Here is a 14568-nt window from a genome sequence, read left to right as displayed (position 1 = left end):
TTAGTATTAAATTATTGTAAACAAATCTAAAATATATTTAGTTGGGTTAGGCTAAAATAAATTGCGTTTGTTATAATAAGGTTAGGTAAGTTTTCTAAGCTCCTTTTGGTGCAAAATTAAATTTTTTTACATTAACATTAATGAAAAAAATATATCTTTAAACGTATAAGAGAAAATTTTAGAAAGGACTTAATTTTAAATGAGTTCTTGCTAATTGACCAGTTTTACATATTCGGCACGACATATATATATTATATATATATATATATTCATACATTTACATATATATATGTGTATATATGTATATATATATGTGTGTGTGTGTGTGTGTGTGTGTGTGTGTGTACTCACCTTGTTGAGGTTGCGGGGGTCGAGTCCGAGCTCCTGGCCCCGCCTCTTCACTGATCGCTAATAGGTCCCTCTCCCTGAGCCGTGAGCTTTATCATACCTCTGTGTGTGTGTGTGTGTGTGTGTACTCACCTATTTGTGGTTGCAGGGGTCGAGTCACAGCTCCTGGCTGTGACTCCTGTGTGTGTGTGTGTGTGTGTGTGTGTGTTTTAAGCTTTTATAAATGACATTGAAAGTGGCGGAGATGTAAACAAAAGACATTTAACTTGCCCTGATCATATTTAACCTGCCTTGATTATATTTAACTTGCCCTGATTATATTTAACCTGCCTTGATTATATTTAACTTGCCCTGATTATATTTAACCTGCCTTGATTATATTTAACTTGCCCTGATTATATTTAACCTGCCTTGATTATATTTAACTTGCCCTGATTATATTTAACCTGCCTTGATTATATTTAACTTGCCCTGATTATATTTAACCTGCCTTGATTATATTTAATTTGCCCTGATTATATTTAACCTGCCTTGATTATATTTAATTTGCCCTGATTATATTTAACCTGCCTTGATTATATTTAACTTACCCTGATTATATTTAACTTACCCTGATTATATTTAACTTACCCTGATTATATTTAATCTGCCTTGATTATATTTAACTTACCCTGATTATATTTAACTTACCCTGATTATATTTAACTTACCCTGATTATATTTAACTTACCCTGATCATATTTAACCTGCCTTGATTATATTTAACTTGCCCTGATTACATTTATTAATTAGAATAAATTTAGAGCGAAAATTATGTTTCTTAGAGGTGTCCATAGATCCATCCTTCTATGATACTAACTAGGAAGTTCTTAGAGGATATTGGTGCAGTTGTGAACTTAACAGTAACGTTAAGTTAGGTGAGATTTGTCAGGAAACAGGACAAGTATTTCTCAATGTGAGTCTTAGATGATGATCCGCTGTTGGACCTTTTGGTCATCTGAAGGAGACCTTCCACTGGCTTACCCCTCCACCCCTTTAAATATATATGGCCATAGTTATAACCATTTAGTAATGTGTAGGTGGTCAGAGGCGCATTTCGTTCTCTTCTACTTTCTCAGAATTCTGGTTATTTTATAATTATTTCGTTTGAGTTTGTTATTTGGATAATGATGATTTGGATAATTATAATTTTTTTTAATAATATCAATATTAATAACAATTATAATATTTTTTAATAATAATATCAATATTAATAATAATTATAATTTTTAATTGATAATAATGTTATAACTCGCATAACAGACGTTCACATATCTACATACACAGACGTACACAGTTGTACAGCTGTACGTGTGCACACTTTAAGAGCTGTACTTGTTATACACTTATACAGGTACACAGCTATATGTGCATATACGTACACAGTACAGAGCTAAACGTGTACACACAAGCATCGCACACAGCTACATGTATACACACGTACACAGTTACACATCTGTACGTGTAAACACATGCAGTTAAACAGATATGCGTGAATACAAGCACAGTTTTACGTATACACACGTACACAGCTAAACATGCACATACGTACATAGTTACTCAGCTGCAAGCGTACACAGCTACATACGTACATACGTGTGCACACGTACATAGTTCCATAGCTATTATTGTGCACAAGTACATATTTATACGGCTGTGCGTGTACACATGTACTCAGTAACTCAGCTATGTGTATACATGTGCACAGCTATGCATGTGCGTATGTTCACTCACACGTACACAGCTACAAAACTGTGTGTACACACGCTTACTCACAGCTATAAGTGAGCTCACACGTACACGGCTATTCGTGGAAACATGTACACATCTATGCGTAAATACATACACACATCTACATGTACATACGTTTACAGCTATGTGCACATGTACACAGCTATACGAGTACATACGTACACAGCTATGCATGTATACACATAAACAGCATTATGTGTGCACACGTATACAGGTATACATGTACACATGTACACAGCTATATTGTACACACATACAGTATAAAGAAACAGCTGTACAAATGCACATAAAATATAAAAAGGCACACAGGTACATATGTAACAACAATGACGGGACTATAAGGCCTATTTCAGCCTCGGGGGGCCATGTGATGTGTCATGTGAGTCTCAGCGGGCCATGTGATGTGTCATGTGAGTCTCAGCGGGCCATGTTATGTGTCATGTGAGTCTCAGCGGGCCATGGTATGTGTCATGTGAGTCTCAGCGGGCCATGTTATGTGTCATGTGAGTCTCAGAGGGCCATATTATGTGTCATGTGAGTCTCAGAGGGCTATGTGATGTGTCATGTGAGTCTCAGTGGGCCATGTTATGTGTCATGTGAGTCAGAGGGTCATGTATGTGTCATGTGAGTCTCAGAGGGCCATGTTGTGTGTCATGTGAGTCTCAGAGGGCCATGTTATGTGTCATGTGAGTCTTAGAGGGCCATGTTATGTGTCATGTGAGTCTCAGAGGGCCAAGTTATGTTTCATGTGAGTCTCAGAGGGCCTTGTGATTCTAAAAAGGACTATGTGATTATCAAGAGAGCTGTACGGTTCACAGGAGGGCTATGTGATTCACAAGAGAGCTATATGATTCATAAGAGGGCTATGTGATTTTCAAGAGGGCTATGTGATTCTGAAGAGGGCTATAAGATTCACAAGATGGCTATGTGATTCACAAGAGGGTCATGTGATTCTCAAGAGAACCATGTGATTCTCAAGAGAGCTATGTGATTCTCAAGAGGGCCACGTGATTCTCAAGAGGGCTATGTAATTCACAAGAGAGCTACGAGTCCCAGAGGGCTATGAGAGTCTCAAAGGGCTATATTGATGCTTTATGTAAATCTTAGATGGCCATGTGATGCTTCATGTGAGCCTTACAGGGCTAAGTGATGTTTCATGAGAGCCTTAGAGAATCATATGATGTTTCATGTAAGCTTTAGAGGGCTATGTGATACGTCATTTGAACCTTAGTGGGCCATGTGATGCTTCATTTAAGCTTTAGATGGCCATGTGATGCTGCATGTGAACTTTAGCTATGTGAACCTTAAATGGCTATATGATGCTCAACGTGAACCTTAGATCGCCATGTGAACCTCGAGGGAACCTGTGAAGTTTTGTGGCAGCTTCAGAAGACCACGTGACACTTGATTTAAGACTCATAGATTCATGCAACGTTTAATGAGAGCTTCTAAAACACTTAATGTGACTCTCAAAGAGCTGTTTGGCGCCTTGTGTAAACCTCACTGGGTCATATGATGCTTCATGTAACACTTTGAACCGTATAACCTCAGAGGGCAATGTGGCGCTTCATGTGAGTCTGATCCCATGTGATGCTGCATGTGATCTTTGAGGGCTGTGTGACACTTTGTATTAGCTTCACAGATCCGTTTGAAGCTTCATTTGAGCTTACGTTGCCAGTGCGATGCCTCCTGTGAGCTCCGCAGAGCCATGTGACATTTCATGTCACATGATAAGTCACATGATGTTTTATGTGCTTCAGATGTTCACATGAGACCGTGAGAGCCTTTTTTCATGTAAAGCTCTGTCATTTAACTGTCATGTATTCATCAGGGCCATGAGACATTCTGAATTACGTGGCACTTATGCTTGTTTGCTGCAGAAACCAATGTTATGACTCACATAATCGTAACAACATTTATTCCAAAGAAATCACGGTACGGGTGGGGTTAGAAGCCATGGCTTACGCGCTGCCCTGGAGTTTTACGACGCACTTGACATGGGTTCTAACTCTAACCATACCGTGGATTTTTTTTTATCAATGTTATTTTTTTTTCAACCGGTCTCAGAGGGAGTGTGAGCCAGGTAACCCTTCATATGTATTATGTAACTCAGATATGAGGCTCAGAGAGCCATGTGACGCTTCATGTGAAGACTGAGGTGATCTGAGCGAGAGAAAGCTCTCTCGCAGAGTCGACACTGGAAAGGTCTATCACCTGTGTGTTTACGGTAGTGACGGGTGAGCTCGTCAGAGCGCGCGAACTTCCAGCCACAGCCCTTCCAGTCGCATGTGTAGGGCTTCTCCCCAGTGTGAGTCCTCATATGTGCCTTCAGGTGAGACGACTTGGCGTACGTCTTGGCACAACCCGCTTGAGAGCACGTGTGGATGATCGCCTTGCGTCGTGTCCATCGTCGTCGACGACGAGCTTTTATTGGGGCGGTAATGGCTGGGGTTTGGGCACTGGGTGAGGGAAGGGCACTTTGGGGCACCGTAACATGCCTGGAGGGCCCCGGAGAGGACGCTGTCAACCCCGCGTATGAATACTGGGGACCAGGACCTCCCTGTATATACACAGAGCGAGCGTAGATGTTGTAGTGTTGGTCACCACCATATGAGCTTCCTTCAGGTCCTTGGTATGGTGTTCCCCATGAGGAGAGGGGAGGCGGGTGCTGGTAGTGCTGGTGGTGCTGTGGTGCAGGATGCTGTGTTCCGTACTGCTGTCCTGCAGCTCCCTGCTGGTAAACCTGCTGTCCACCAACCGGGGAGAACGATGACAGACTCGGATGAAATGGTGAAGGATGTTGGTACTGTTGAATATGTTGATGAATGAGCGACACATTGGCGTTGTAGTCGTGTCGCGCAGTGCTGGATGACTGCGTGCTGGGCCCCGCCGCTCTCTCGCTCGTCCACTCATCTTCCATCTTGATTTTTCCTTCACAGCTTAGTGAAGTGCTTCTTTCTGCTGTGTCTCCCTCCCGAGACACACTCGGGAAACTAGTCTTCCCGTACTCTCCCTGAGATGGAAAACTTCGTGCCTTGTTCATGCCCAAAGGAAGTTTACCAAAAGGTGAAGAGTCTCCCAGAGGACCCACGCCCTCCTTCTCCGGCAGTCCGGTGCCGTCCTCCTTCTTACACTCTGTAGGGAAGGCTCCTCCAGACATGGGATCCACTTTGTGACTCGAGAATTCATTCTTGCACAGAATTTCAAATGCTCCGACAGGTTGTTGAAGAGCTAGGTCATGGTGCCATGATGTAGAGGCTGGGGGGTGAGGTGAGTGCCGTGACCCCTGTGTTTGCTGGTGCTGGGGGAGGTGCCCCTGGTGGGGAAAATGACGAGGATCAGGTTGAAGAAGGGGACGGCCTGCGTCAGGTTGGGGAAAGTGTCGGGGGTCGTGCTGGGTAACATGACGAGATTCAGGCTGGGAAAGTTGGTTAAAGTCATGTTGGGGAAGATGCAGACCACTGGAGGAAAACACGTGGAGGGCGGGTGACCACGACGGTTCCGAGGCGCTGCTGAAGACACTCCCTCCACGCCATACCTGCTGGAAAAAACTTATCAGTGGAGGGCATTATTCCAGACTGATTGCGTTGTTGAATTTACAAAGCTTTCAACATGAAAAGTTGCTGATGTAACTGCTACTCTCAGTACCAAATGATTAACACTATAATTAAGTTACTCATATACACCTGAATTACTGGGAACGCCTTCAAGTCTTGAACATGTACTCATTGGAGCGGAGGAGAGAGATACATGATAATATATACCTGGAAAGTACTCGAGGGCCTGGTCCCAAATCTGCACACTGCCATAACATACTGGAGTGAGAGATAGGGGAGGAAGTGTAAAATAAACCCAGTGAGGAGCAGGGGTGCGGTGGGGACAACATCAGGGGTCCCAGACTATTCAACATCTTACCAGAAAATATTAGAAACACGGCTGGAACAAATGTAGAAGCCTTCAAGAGGAAACTGGACAAGTATCTTCACCAGGTGCCAGATGAACCAGGCTGTGATGGATATGTGGGGCAGGGGGCCTTCCGCAACAACAGCCGGGTTGACCAGGCAAGGACCAGACGAGCCTGGCCCGTGGCCAGGCTCCGAGAGTAGTGAAACTCTCGAAACTCTTCAAATGTAAGGGTATAGTACAGAAATCCTCACTGCACTCCAAGAAAAACAGTCCGAAGTTAATGATTTACATCGAAAAACTTTGCCATCTACCGTTTTAAATAATTAGCCATACATCACACAAATTAGACAAAAGAGACAATATCACAGTCATTCCCACCGAAATACAGAGGCTGGCTAATAGCCCGGCAAGTACCCTGGTGCGCCTCCCAGGAGAGAGGGGCCGCCACCTCTACCTTAGCACAAACGTTCAACCCCACAAACACATTAAGATGACCCAAAATCGAAAGAAGGGAAGGGAGGAATTATTCCAGATAACCTGACACTACATTATCTTAGATTACCATTAGCTACTATAACCCAAGGACGCACGTGCACATATCAGCACAAAATGAAAACCGCTATACCACAGCAGTAGTGTGAAGGCATTCCGTGCGCTACACACCCCACCACACTTATTTTCAATACACTGCAAGTCACTAAACGCTATAGAAAATTTTTTCATCATACCCCGTCATTCCATTTGCACATAAGTTTCTTTCCTACCTAACATAACCTGCAACTTTTCAAGTATATGCACAGTGTGGCTACCGAAGTCAGTGTTAGCGCCATCGTATCGCAGCTGAATGATCTGTTCACTGTGGATCGCTGAGACATACGGTTACCTCCCTTAACACCTACTGTCACTGTTCACTTAGCAGTAAATAGGTGTTAGCCGATTGTTATGGGTGGTAATATACCTTAGATAAGGCTGAGCTTTAAAGTGAGTTAAGGAAGGATAACAACGCTTAGCTGATACATTAAATGCAAAAGTTAACTACATCAGTGCTTCTTTTATCCATGAATTGTGGTAGTGGTGTCTCCCGAGACGGGTCCTTGTAAAAATTGTGACTCGAAACAAGTACTCGCTAACTTACCCGAGCTGAATTTAACACTCCATATAATAAAAACTGGGCATACTAACATACTGTCGATGAATGGTTCAGAGAACTGACAAGTTGATAAATAAGACAAATGTGCAACACTTGGGTATTTTTAATGAGGAAACGTTTCGCCACACTAACATACTGATTTTATCATTATCTCTGAGAAAATTGTAAGACAGTCTCCACCAGATGAATGTGTATTTTGAGCCTACGGTGTTCCGTGGCACAACTCTGCTAACACAATACTGCTAACACAACCAACACCACTGACTCAGTACTGCTAACACAGCCAACACCACTGACTCAGTACTGCTAACACAGCCAACACCACTGACTCAGTACTGCTAACACAACCAACACCACTGACTCAGTACTGCTAACACAACCAACACCACTGACTCAGTACAGCTAACACAACCAACACCACTGACTCAGTACAGCTAACACAACCAACACCACTGACTCAGTACTGCTAACAAAACCAACACCACTGACTCAGTACTGCTAATACAACCAACACCACTGACTCAGTACTGCTAACACAACCAACACCACTGACTCAGTACTGCTGACACAACCAACACCACTGACTCAGTACTGCTAACACAACCAACACCACTGACTCAGTACAGCTAACACAACCAACACCACTGACTCAGTACTGCTAGCACAACCAACACCACTGACTCAGTGCTGCTAATACAACCAACACCACTGACTCAGTACTGCTAACACAACCAACACCATTGACTCAGTACTGCTGACACAACCAACACCACTGACTCAGTACTGCTAGCACAACCAACACCACTGACTCAGTACTGCTGACACAACCAACACCACTGACTCAGTACTGCTGACACAACCAACACCACTGACTCAGTACTGCTAACACAACCAACACCACTGACTCAGTACTGCTAACACAACCAACACCACTGACTCAGTACTGCTGACACAACCAACACCACTGACTCAGTACTGCTAACACAACCAACACCACTGACTCAGTACTGCTGACACAACCAACACCACTGACTCAGTACTGCTAACACAACCAACACCACTGACTCAGTACTGCTAACACAACCAACACCACTGACTCAATACTGCTAACACAACCAACACCACTGACTCAGTACTGCTAACACAACCAACACCACTGACTCAGTACTGCTGACACAACCAACACCACTGACTCAGTACTGCTAACAAAACCAACACTGCTGACTCAGTACTGCTAACACAACCAACACCACTGACTCAGTACTGCTAACACAACCAACACTGCTGACTCAGTACTGCTGACACAACCAACACTGCTGACTCAGTACTGCTGACACAACCAACACCACTGACTCAGTACTGCTAACACAACCAACACCACTGACTCAGTACTGCTAACACAACCAACACCACTGACTCAGTACTGCTAACACAACCAACACCACTGACTCAGTACTGCTAACACAACCAACACCACTGACTCAGTACTGCTAACACAACCAACACCACTGACTCAGTACTGCTAACACAACCAACACCACTGACTCAGTACTGCTAACACAACCAACACTACTGACTCAGTACTGCTAGCACAACCAACACCACTGACTCAGTACTGCTAACACAACCAACACCACTGACTCAGTACTGCTAACACAACCAACACCACTGACTCAGTACTGCTAACACAACCAACACCACTGACTCAGTACTGCTAACGCAACCAACACCACTGACTCAGTACTGCTAACACAACCAACACCACTGACTCAGTACTGCTAACACAACCAACACCACTGACTCAGTACTGCTAGCACAACCAACACCACTGACTCAGTACTGCTAACACAACCAACACCACTGACTCAGTACTGCTAACACAACCAACACCACTGACTCAGTACTGCTAACACAACCAACACCACTGACTCAGTACTGCTAACACAACCAACACCACTGACTCAGTACTGCTAACACAACCAACACCACTGACTCAGTACTGCTAACACAACCAACACCACTGACTCAGTACTGCTAGCACAACCAACACCACTGACTCAGTACTGCTAGCACAACCAACACCACTGACTCAGTACTGCTAACACAACCAACACCACTGACTCAGTACTGCTAGCACAACCAACACCACTGACTCAGTACTGCTACCACAACCAACACCACTGACTCAGTACTGCTAACACAACCAACACCACTGACTCAGTACTGCTAGCACAACCAACACCACTGACTCAGTACTGCTAGACACAACCAACACCACTGACTCAGTACTGCTAGCTAACACAACCAACACCACTGACTCAGTACTGCTAACACAACCAACACCACTGACACAACCAACACCACTGACTCAGTACTGCTAACACAACCAACACCACTGACTCAGTACTGCTAACACAACCAACACCACTGACTCAGTACTGCTAACACAACCAACACCACTGACTCAGTACTGCTAACACAACCAACACCACTGACTCAGTACTGCTAACACAACCAACACCACTGACTCAGTACTGCTGACACAACCAACACCACTGACTCAGTACTGCTAACACAACCAACACCACTGACTCAGTACTGCTAACACAACCAACACCACTGACTCAGTACTGCTAACACAACCAACACCACTGACTCAGTACTGCTGACACAACCAACACCACTGACTCAGTACTGCTAACACAACCAACACCACTGACTCAGTACTGCTAACACAACCAACACCACTGACTCAGTACTGCTAACACAACCAACACCACTGACTCAGTACTGCTAACACAACCAACACCACTGACTCAGTACTGCTAACACAACCAACACCACTGACTCAGTACTGCTAACACAACCAACACCACTGACTCAGTACTGCTGACACAACCAACACCACTGACTCAGTACTGCTAACACAACCAACACCACTGACTCAGTACTGCTGACACAACCAACACCACTGACTCAGTACTGCTGACACAACCAACACCACTGACTCAGTACTGCTAGCACAACCAACACCACTGACTCAGTACTGCTGACACAACCAACACCACTGACTCAGTACAGCTAACACAACCAACACCACTGACTCAGTACTGCTGACACAACCAACACCACTGACTCAGTACTGCTGACACAACCAACACTGCTGACTCAGTACTGCTGACACAACCAACACCACTGACTCAGTACTGCTGACACAACCAACACCACTGACTCAGTACTGCTGACACAACCAACACCACTGACTCAGTACTGCTAGCACAACCAACACCACTGACTCAGTGCTGCTAATACAACCAACACCACTGACTCAGTACTGCTAACACAACCAACACCATTGACTCAGTACTGCTGACACAACCAACACCACTGACTCAGTACTGCTAGCACAACCAACACCACTGACTCAGTACTGCTGACACAACCAACACCACTGACTCAGTACTGCTGACACAACCAACACCACTGACTCAGTACTGCTAACACAACCAACACCACTGACTCAGTACTGCTAACACAACCAACACCACTGACTCAGTACTGCTGACACAACCAACACCACTGACTCAGTACTGCTAACACAACCAACACCACTGACTCAGTACTGCTGACACAACCAACACCACTGACTCAGTACTGCTAACACAACCAACACCACTGACTCAGTACTGCTAACACAACCAACACCACTGACTCAATACTGCTAACACAACCAACACCACTGACTCAGTACTGCTAACACAACCAACACCACTGACTCAGTACTGCTGACACAACCAACACCACTGACTCAGTACTGCTAACAAAACCAACACTGCTGACTCAGTACTGCTAACACAACCAACACCACTGACTCAGTACTGCTAACACAACCAACACTGCTGACTCAGTACTGCTGACACAACCAACACTGCTGACTCAGTACTGCTGACACAACCAACACCACTGACTCAGTACTGCTAACACAACCAACACCACTGACTCAGTACTGCTAACACAACCAACACCACTGACTCAGTACTGCTAACACAACCAACACCACTGACTCAGTACTGCTAACACAACCAACACCACTGACTCAGTACTTCTAACACAACCAACACCACTGACTCAGTACTGCTAACACAACCAACACCACTGACTCAGTACTGCTAACACAACCAACACCACTGACTCAGTACTGCTAGCACAACCAACACCACTGACTCAGTACTGCTAACACAACCAACACCACTGACTCAGTACTGCTAACACAACCAACACCACTGACTCAGTACTGCTAACACAACCAACACCACTGACTCAGTACTGCTAACGCAACCAACACCACTGACTCAGTACTGCTAACACAACCAACACCACTGACTCAGTACAGCTAACACAACCAACACCACTGACTCAGTACTGCTAGCACAACCAACACCACTGACTCAGTACTGCTAACACAACCAACACCACTGACTCAGTACTGCTAACACAACCAACACCACTGACTCAGTACTGCTAACACAACCAACACCACTGACTCAGTACTGCTAACACAACCAACACCACTGACTCAGTACTGCTAACACAACCAACACCACTGACTCAGTACTGCTAACACAACCAACACCACTGACTCAGTACTGCTAGCACAACCAACACCACTGACTCAGTACTGCTAGCACAACCAACACCACTGACTCAGTACTGCTAACACAACCAACACCACTGACTCAGTACTGCTAACACAACCAACACCACTGACTCAGTACTGCTAACACAACCAACACCACTGACTCAGTACTGCTAGCACAACCAACACCACTGACTCAGTACTGCTAACACAACCAACACCACTGACTCAGTACTGCTAGCACAACCAACACCACTGACTCAGTACTGCTAGCACAACCAACACCACTGACTCAGTACTGCTAACACAACCAACACCACTGACTCAGTACTGCTAGCACAACCAACACCACTGACTCAGTACTGCTAACACAACCAACACCACTGACTCAGTACTGCTAGCACAACCAACACCACTGACTCAGTACTGCTGACACAACCAACACCACTGACTCAGTACAGCTAACACAACCAACACCACTGACTCAGTACTGCTGACACAACCAACACCACTGACTCAGTACTGCTAACACAACCAACACCACTGACTCAGTACTGCTAACACAACCAACACCACTGACTCAGTACTGCTAACACAACCAACACCACTGACTCAGTACTGCTAACACAACCAACACCACTGACTCAGTACTGCTAACACAACCAACACCACTGACTCAGTACTGCTGACACAACCAACACCACTGACTCAGTACTGCTAACACAACCAACACCACTGACTCAGTACTGCTAACACAACCAACACCACTGACTCAGTACTGCTAACACAACCAACACCACTGACTCAGTACTGCTGACACAACCAACACCACTGACTCAGTACTGCTAACACAACTAACACCACTGACTCAGTACTGCTAACACAACCAACACCACTGACTCAGTACTGCTAACACAACCAACACCACTGACTCAGTACTGCTAACACAACCAACACCACTGACTCAGTACTGCTAACACAACCAACACCACTGACTCAGTACTGCTGACACAACCAACACCACTGACTCAGTACTGCTAACACAACCAACACCACTGACTCAGTACTGCTGACACAACCAACACCACTGACTCAGTACTGCTGACACAACCAACACCACTGACTCAGTACTGCTAGCACAACCAACACCACTGACTCAGTACTGCTGACACAACCAACACCACTGACTCAGTACAGCTAACACAACCAACACCACTGACTCAGTACTGCTGACACAACCAACACCACTGACTCAGTACTGCTGACACAACCAACACCACTGACTCAGTACTGCTGACACAACCAACACCACTGACTCAGTACTGCTAGCACAACCAACACCACTGACTCAGTACTGCTGACACAACCAACACCACTGACTCAGTACTGCTGACACAACCAACACCACTGACTCAGTACTGCTGACACAACCAACACCACTGACTCAGTACTGCTGACACAACCAACACTGCTGACTCAGTACTGCTGACACAACCAACACCACTGACTCAGTACTGCTGACACAACCAACACTGCTGACTCAGTACTGCTGACACAACCAACACCACTGACTCAGTACTGCTGACACAACCAACACCACTGACTCAGTACTTCTAGCACAACCAACACCACTGACTCAGTACTGCTGACACAACCAACACCACTGACTCAGTACTGCTGACACAACCAACACCACTGACTCAGTACTGCTGACACAACCAACACAACTGACTCAGTACTGCTGACACAACCAACACTGCTGACTCAGTACTGCTGACACAACCAACACTGCTGACTCAGTACTGCTGACACAACCAACACTGCTGACTCAGTACTGCTGACAATGACATATGAGAGTAAGATATTTGTATGAATATATGAAACTGAATTGATAATTTACATGTATGATTCTGAATATACCAATTATTTGTGTTCATGTAACACCAGAATGATTTATAAAACTGGCATGATTGTGGTGGAATTAAGAGTATACCAGAGTTTTTCATGTTTATGTATACCAGGTTCATGACACAGGTGAGTGAGTTGTGTAATTATATTGCAGTGGCATGACTACAGGCATGGCAGCTGTATAATTGTGGACTCCTGTGCTGTTAAAATAATCGTTACACTGTTATGAGTGCAAGTGTGCCAGTTGTGTTGGATTAACAGGAAAAAAATTTTTTAGTCACTCACGAGTCAATTATAAATGAATTAGGAAGATAATGCATTAAAAATGCAGCGCTAAAACACGAATAAAAATATTTCAGAAGCACCGCACATTCCCTAAAACTCTCCACTGAAGCGGTTCGGCACGGTTAAAAGCCCATTATTGAAGCACATAGGCACAATCGAAGCCATTAGCCAAACACTCATGCGCGATCACGGGAAGATACGGACAGTTTGTTTACATCCGTTCCGCTCCGTTCCCGCTCAAGTGATCGACTGTCCCTCAGCCACTAGACGAACCCACTCCCAGATTTCTTTCATACTGTAATACATCTAATTCATTCCTCTGTTATCACCCGAATTACGGCTCAAGCAATGACAAATTTGTTAATGTTGATACTGCAACTTTTCTTGCAACTGGGGTATTTGCTTCTCAACAGCTAAGTAATTTGGAATGAATTAATTTATTGGGGTTCTGGTAGCAGGACGAGACATGGGTAAAAATGCATTTAATTAAGTATTTATGTATTCAACCAGGAGGCACAACCCTACCGTCTCCACCACACCTATC

General features: G+C 44.8%; 1 protein-coding gene across 1 annotated transcript in view; it reads right to left on the bottom strand.

The window, feature by feature from the left end:
• Nucleotides 1–1527: 1527 nt before the first annotated feature.
• The window catches only part of LOC128692570 (Kruppel-like factor 2), a 104691-nt gene continuing 91650 nt past the window's right edge, over nucleotides 1528–14568 (bottom strand). The window contains exon 2 of the mRNA XM_053781728.2: nucleotides 1528–5677. Coding sequence (XP_053637703.2) covers nucleotides 4262–5677 — 1416 coding nt within the window. The 3' untranslated portion in view covers nucleotides 1528–4261. The remainder of the gene's footprint in view (nucleotides 5678–14568) is intronic.

This window comes from Cherax quadricarinatus, chromosome 30, assembly GCF_038502225.1.
Source record: "Cherax quadricarinatus isolate ZL_2023a chromosome 30, ASM3850222v1, whole genome shotgun sequence".
Taxonomy (NCBI): Eukaryota; Metazoa; Arthropoda; class Malacostraca; order Decapoda; family Parastacidae; genus Cherax; species Cherax quadricarinatus.
This window is presented reverse-complemented; position numbering and strand designations above follow the sequence as displayed.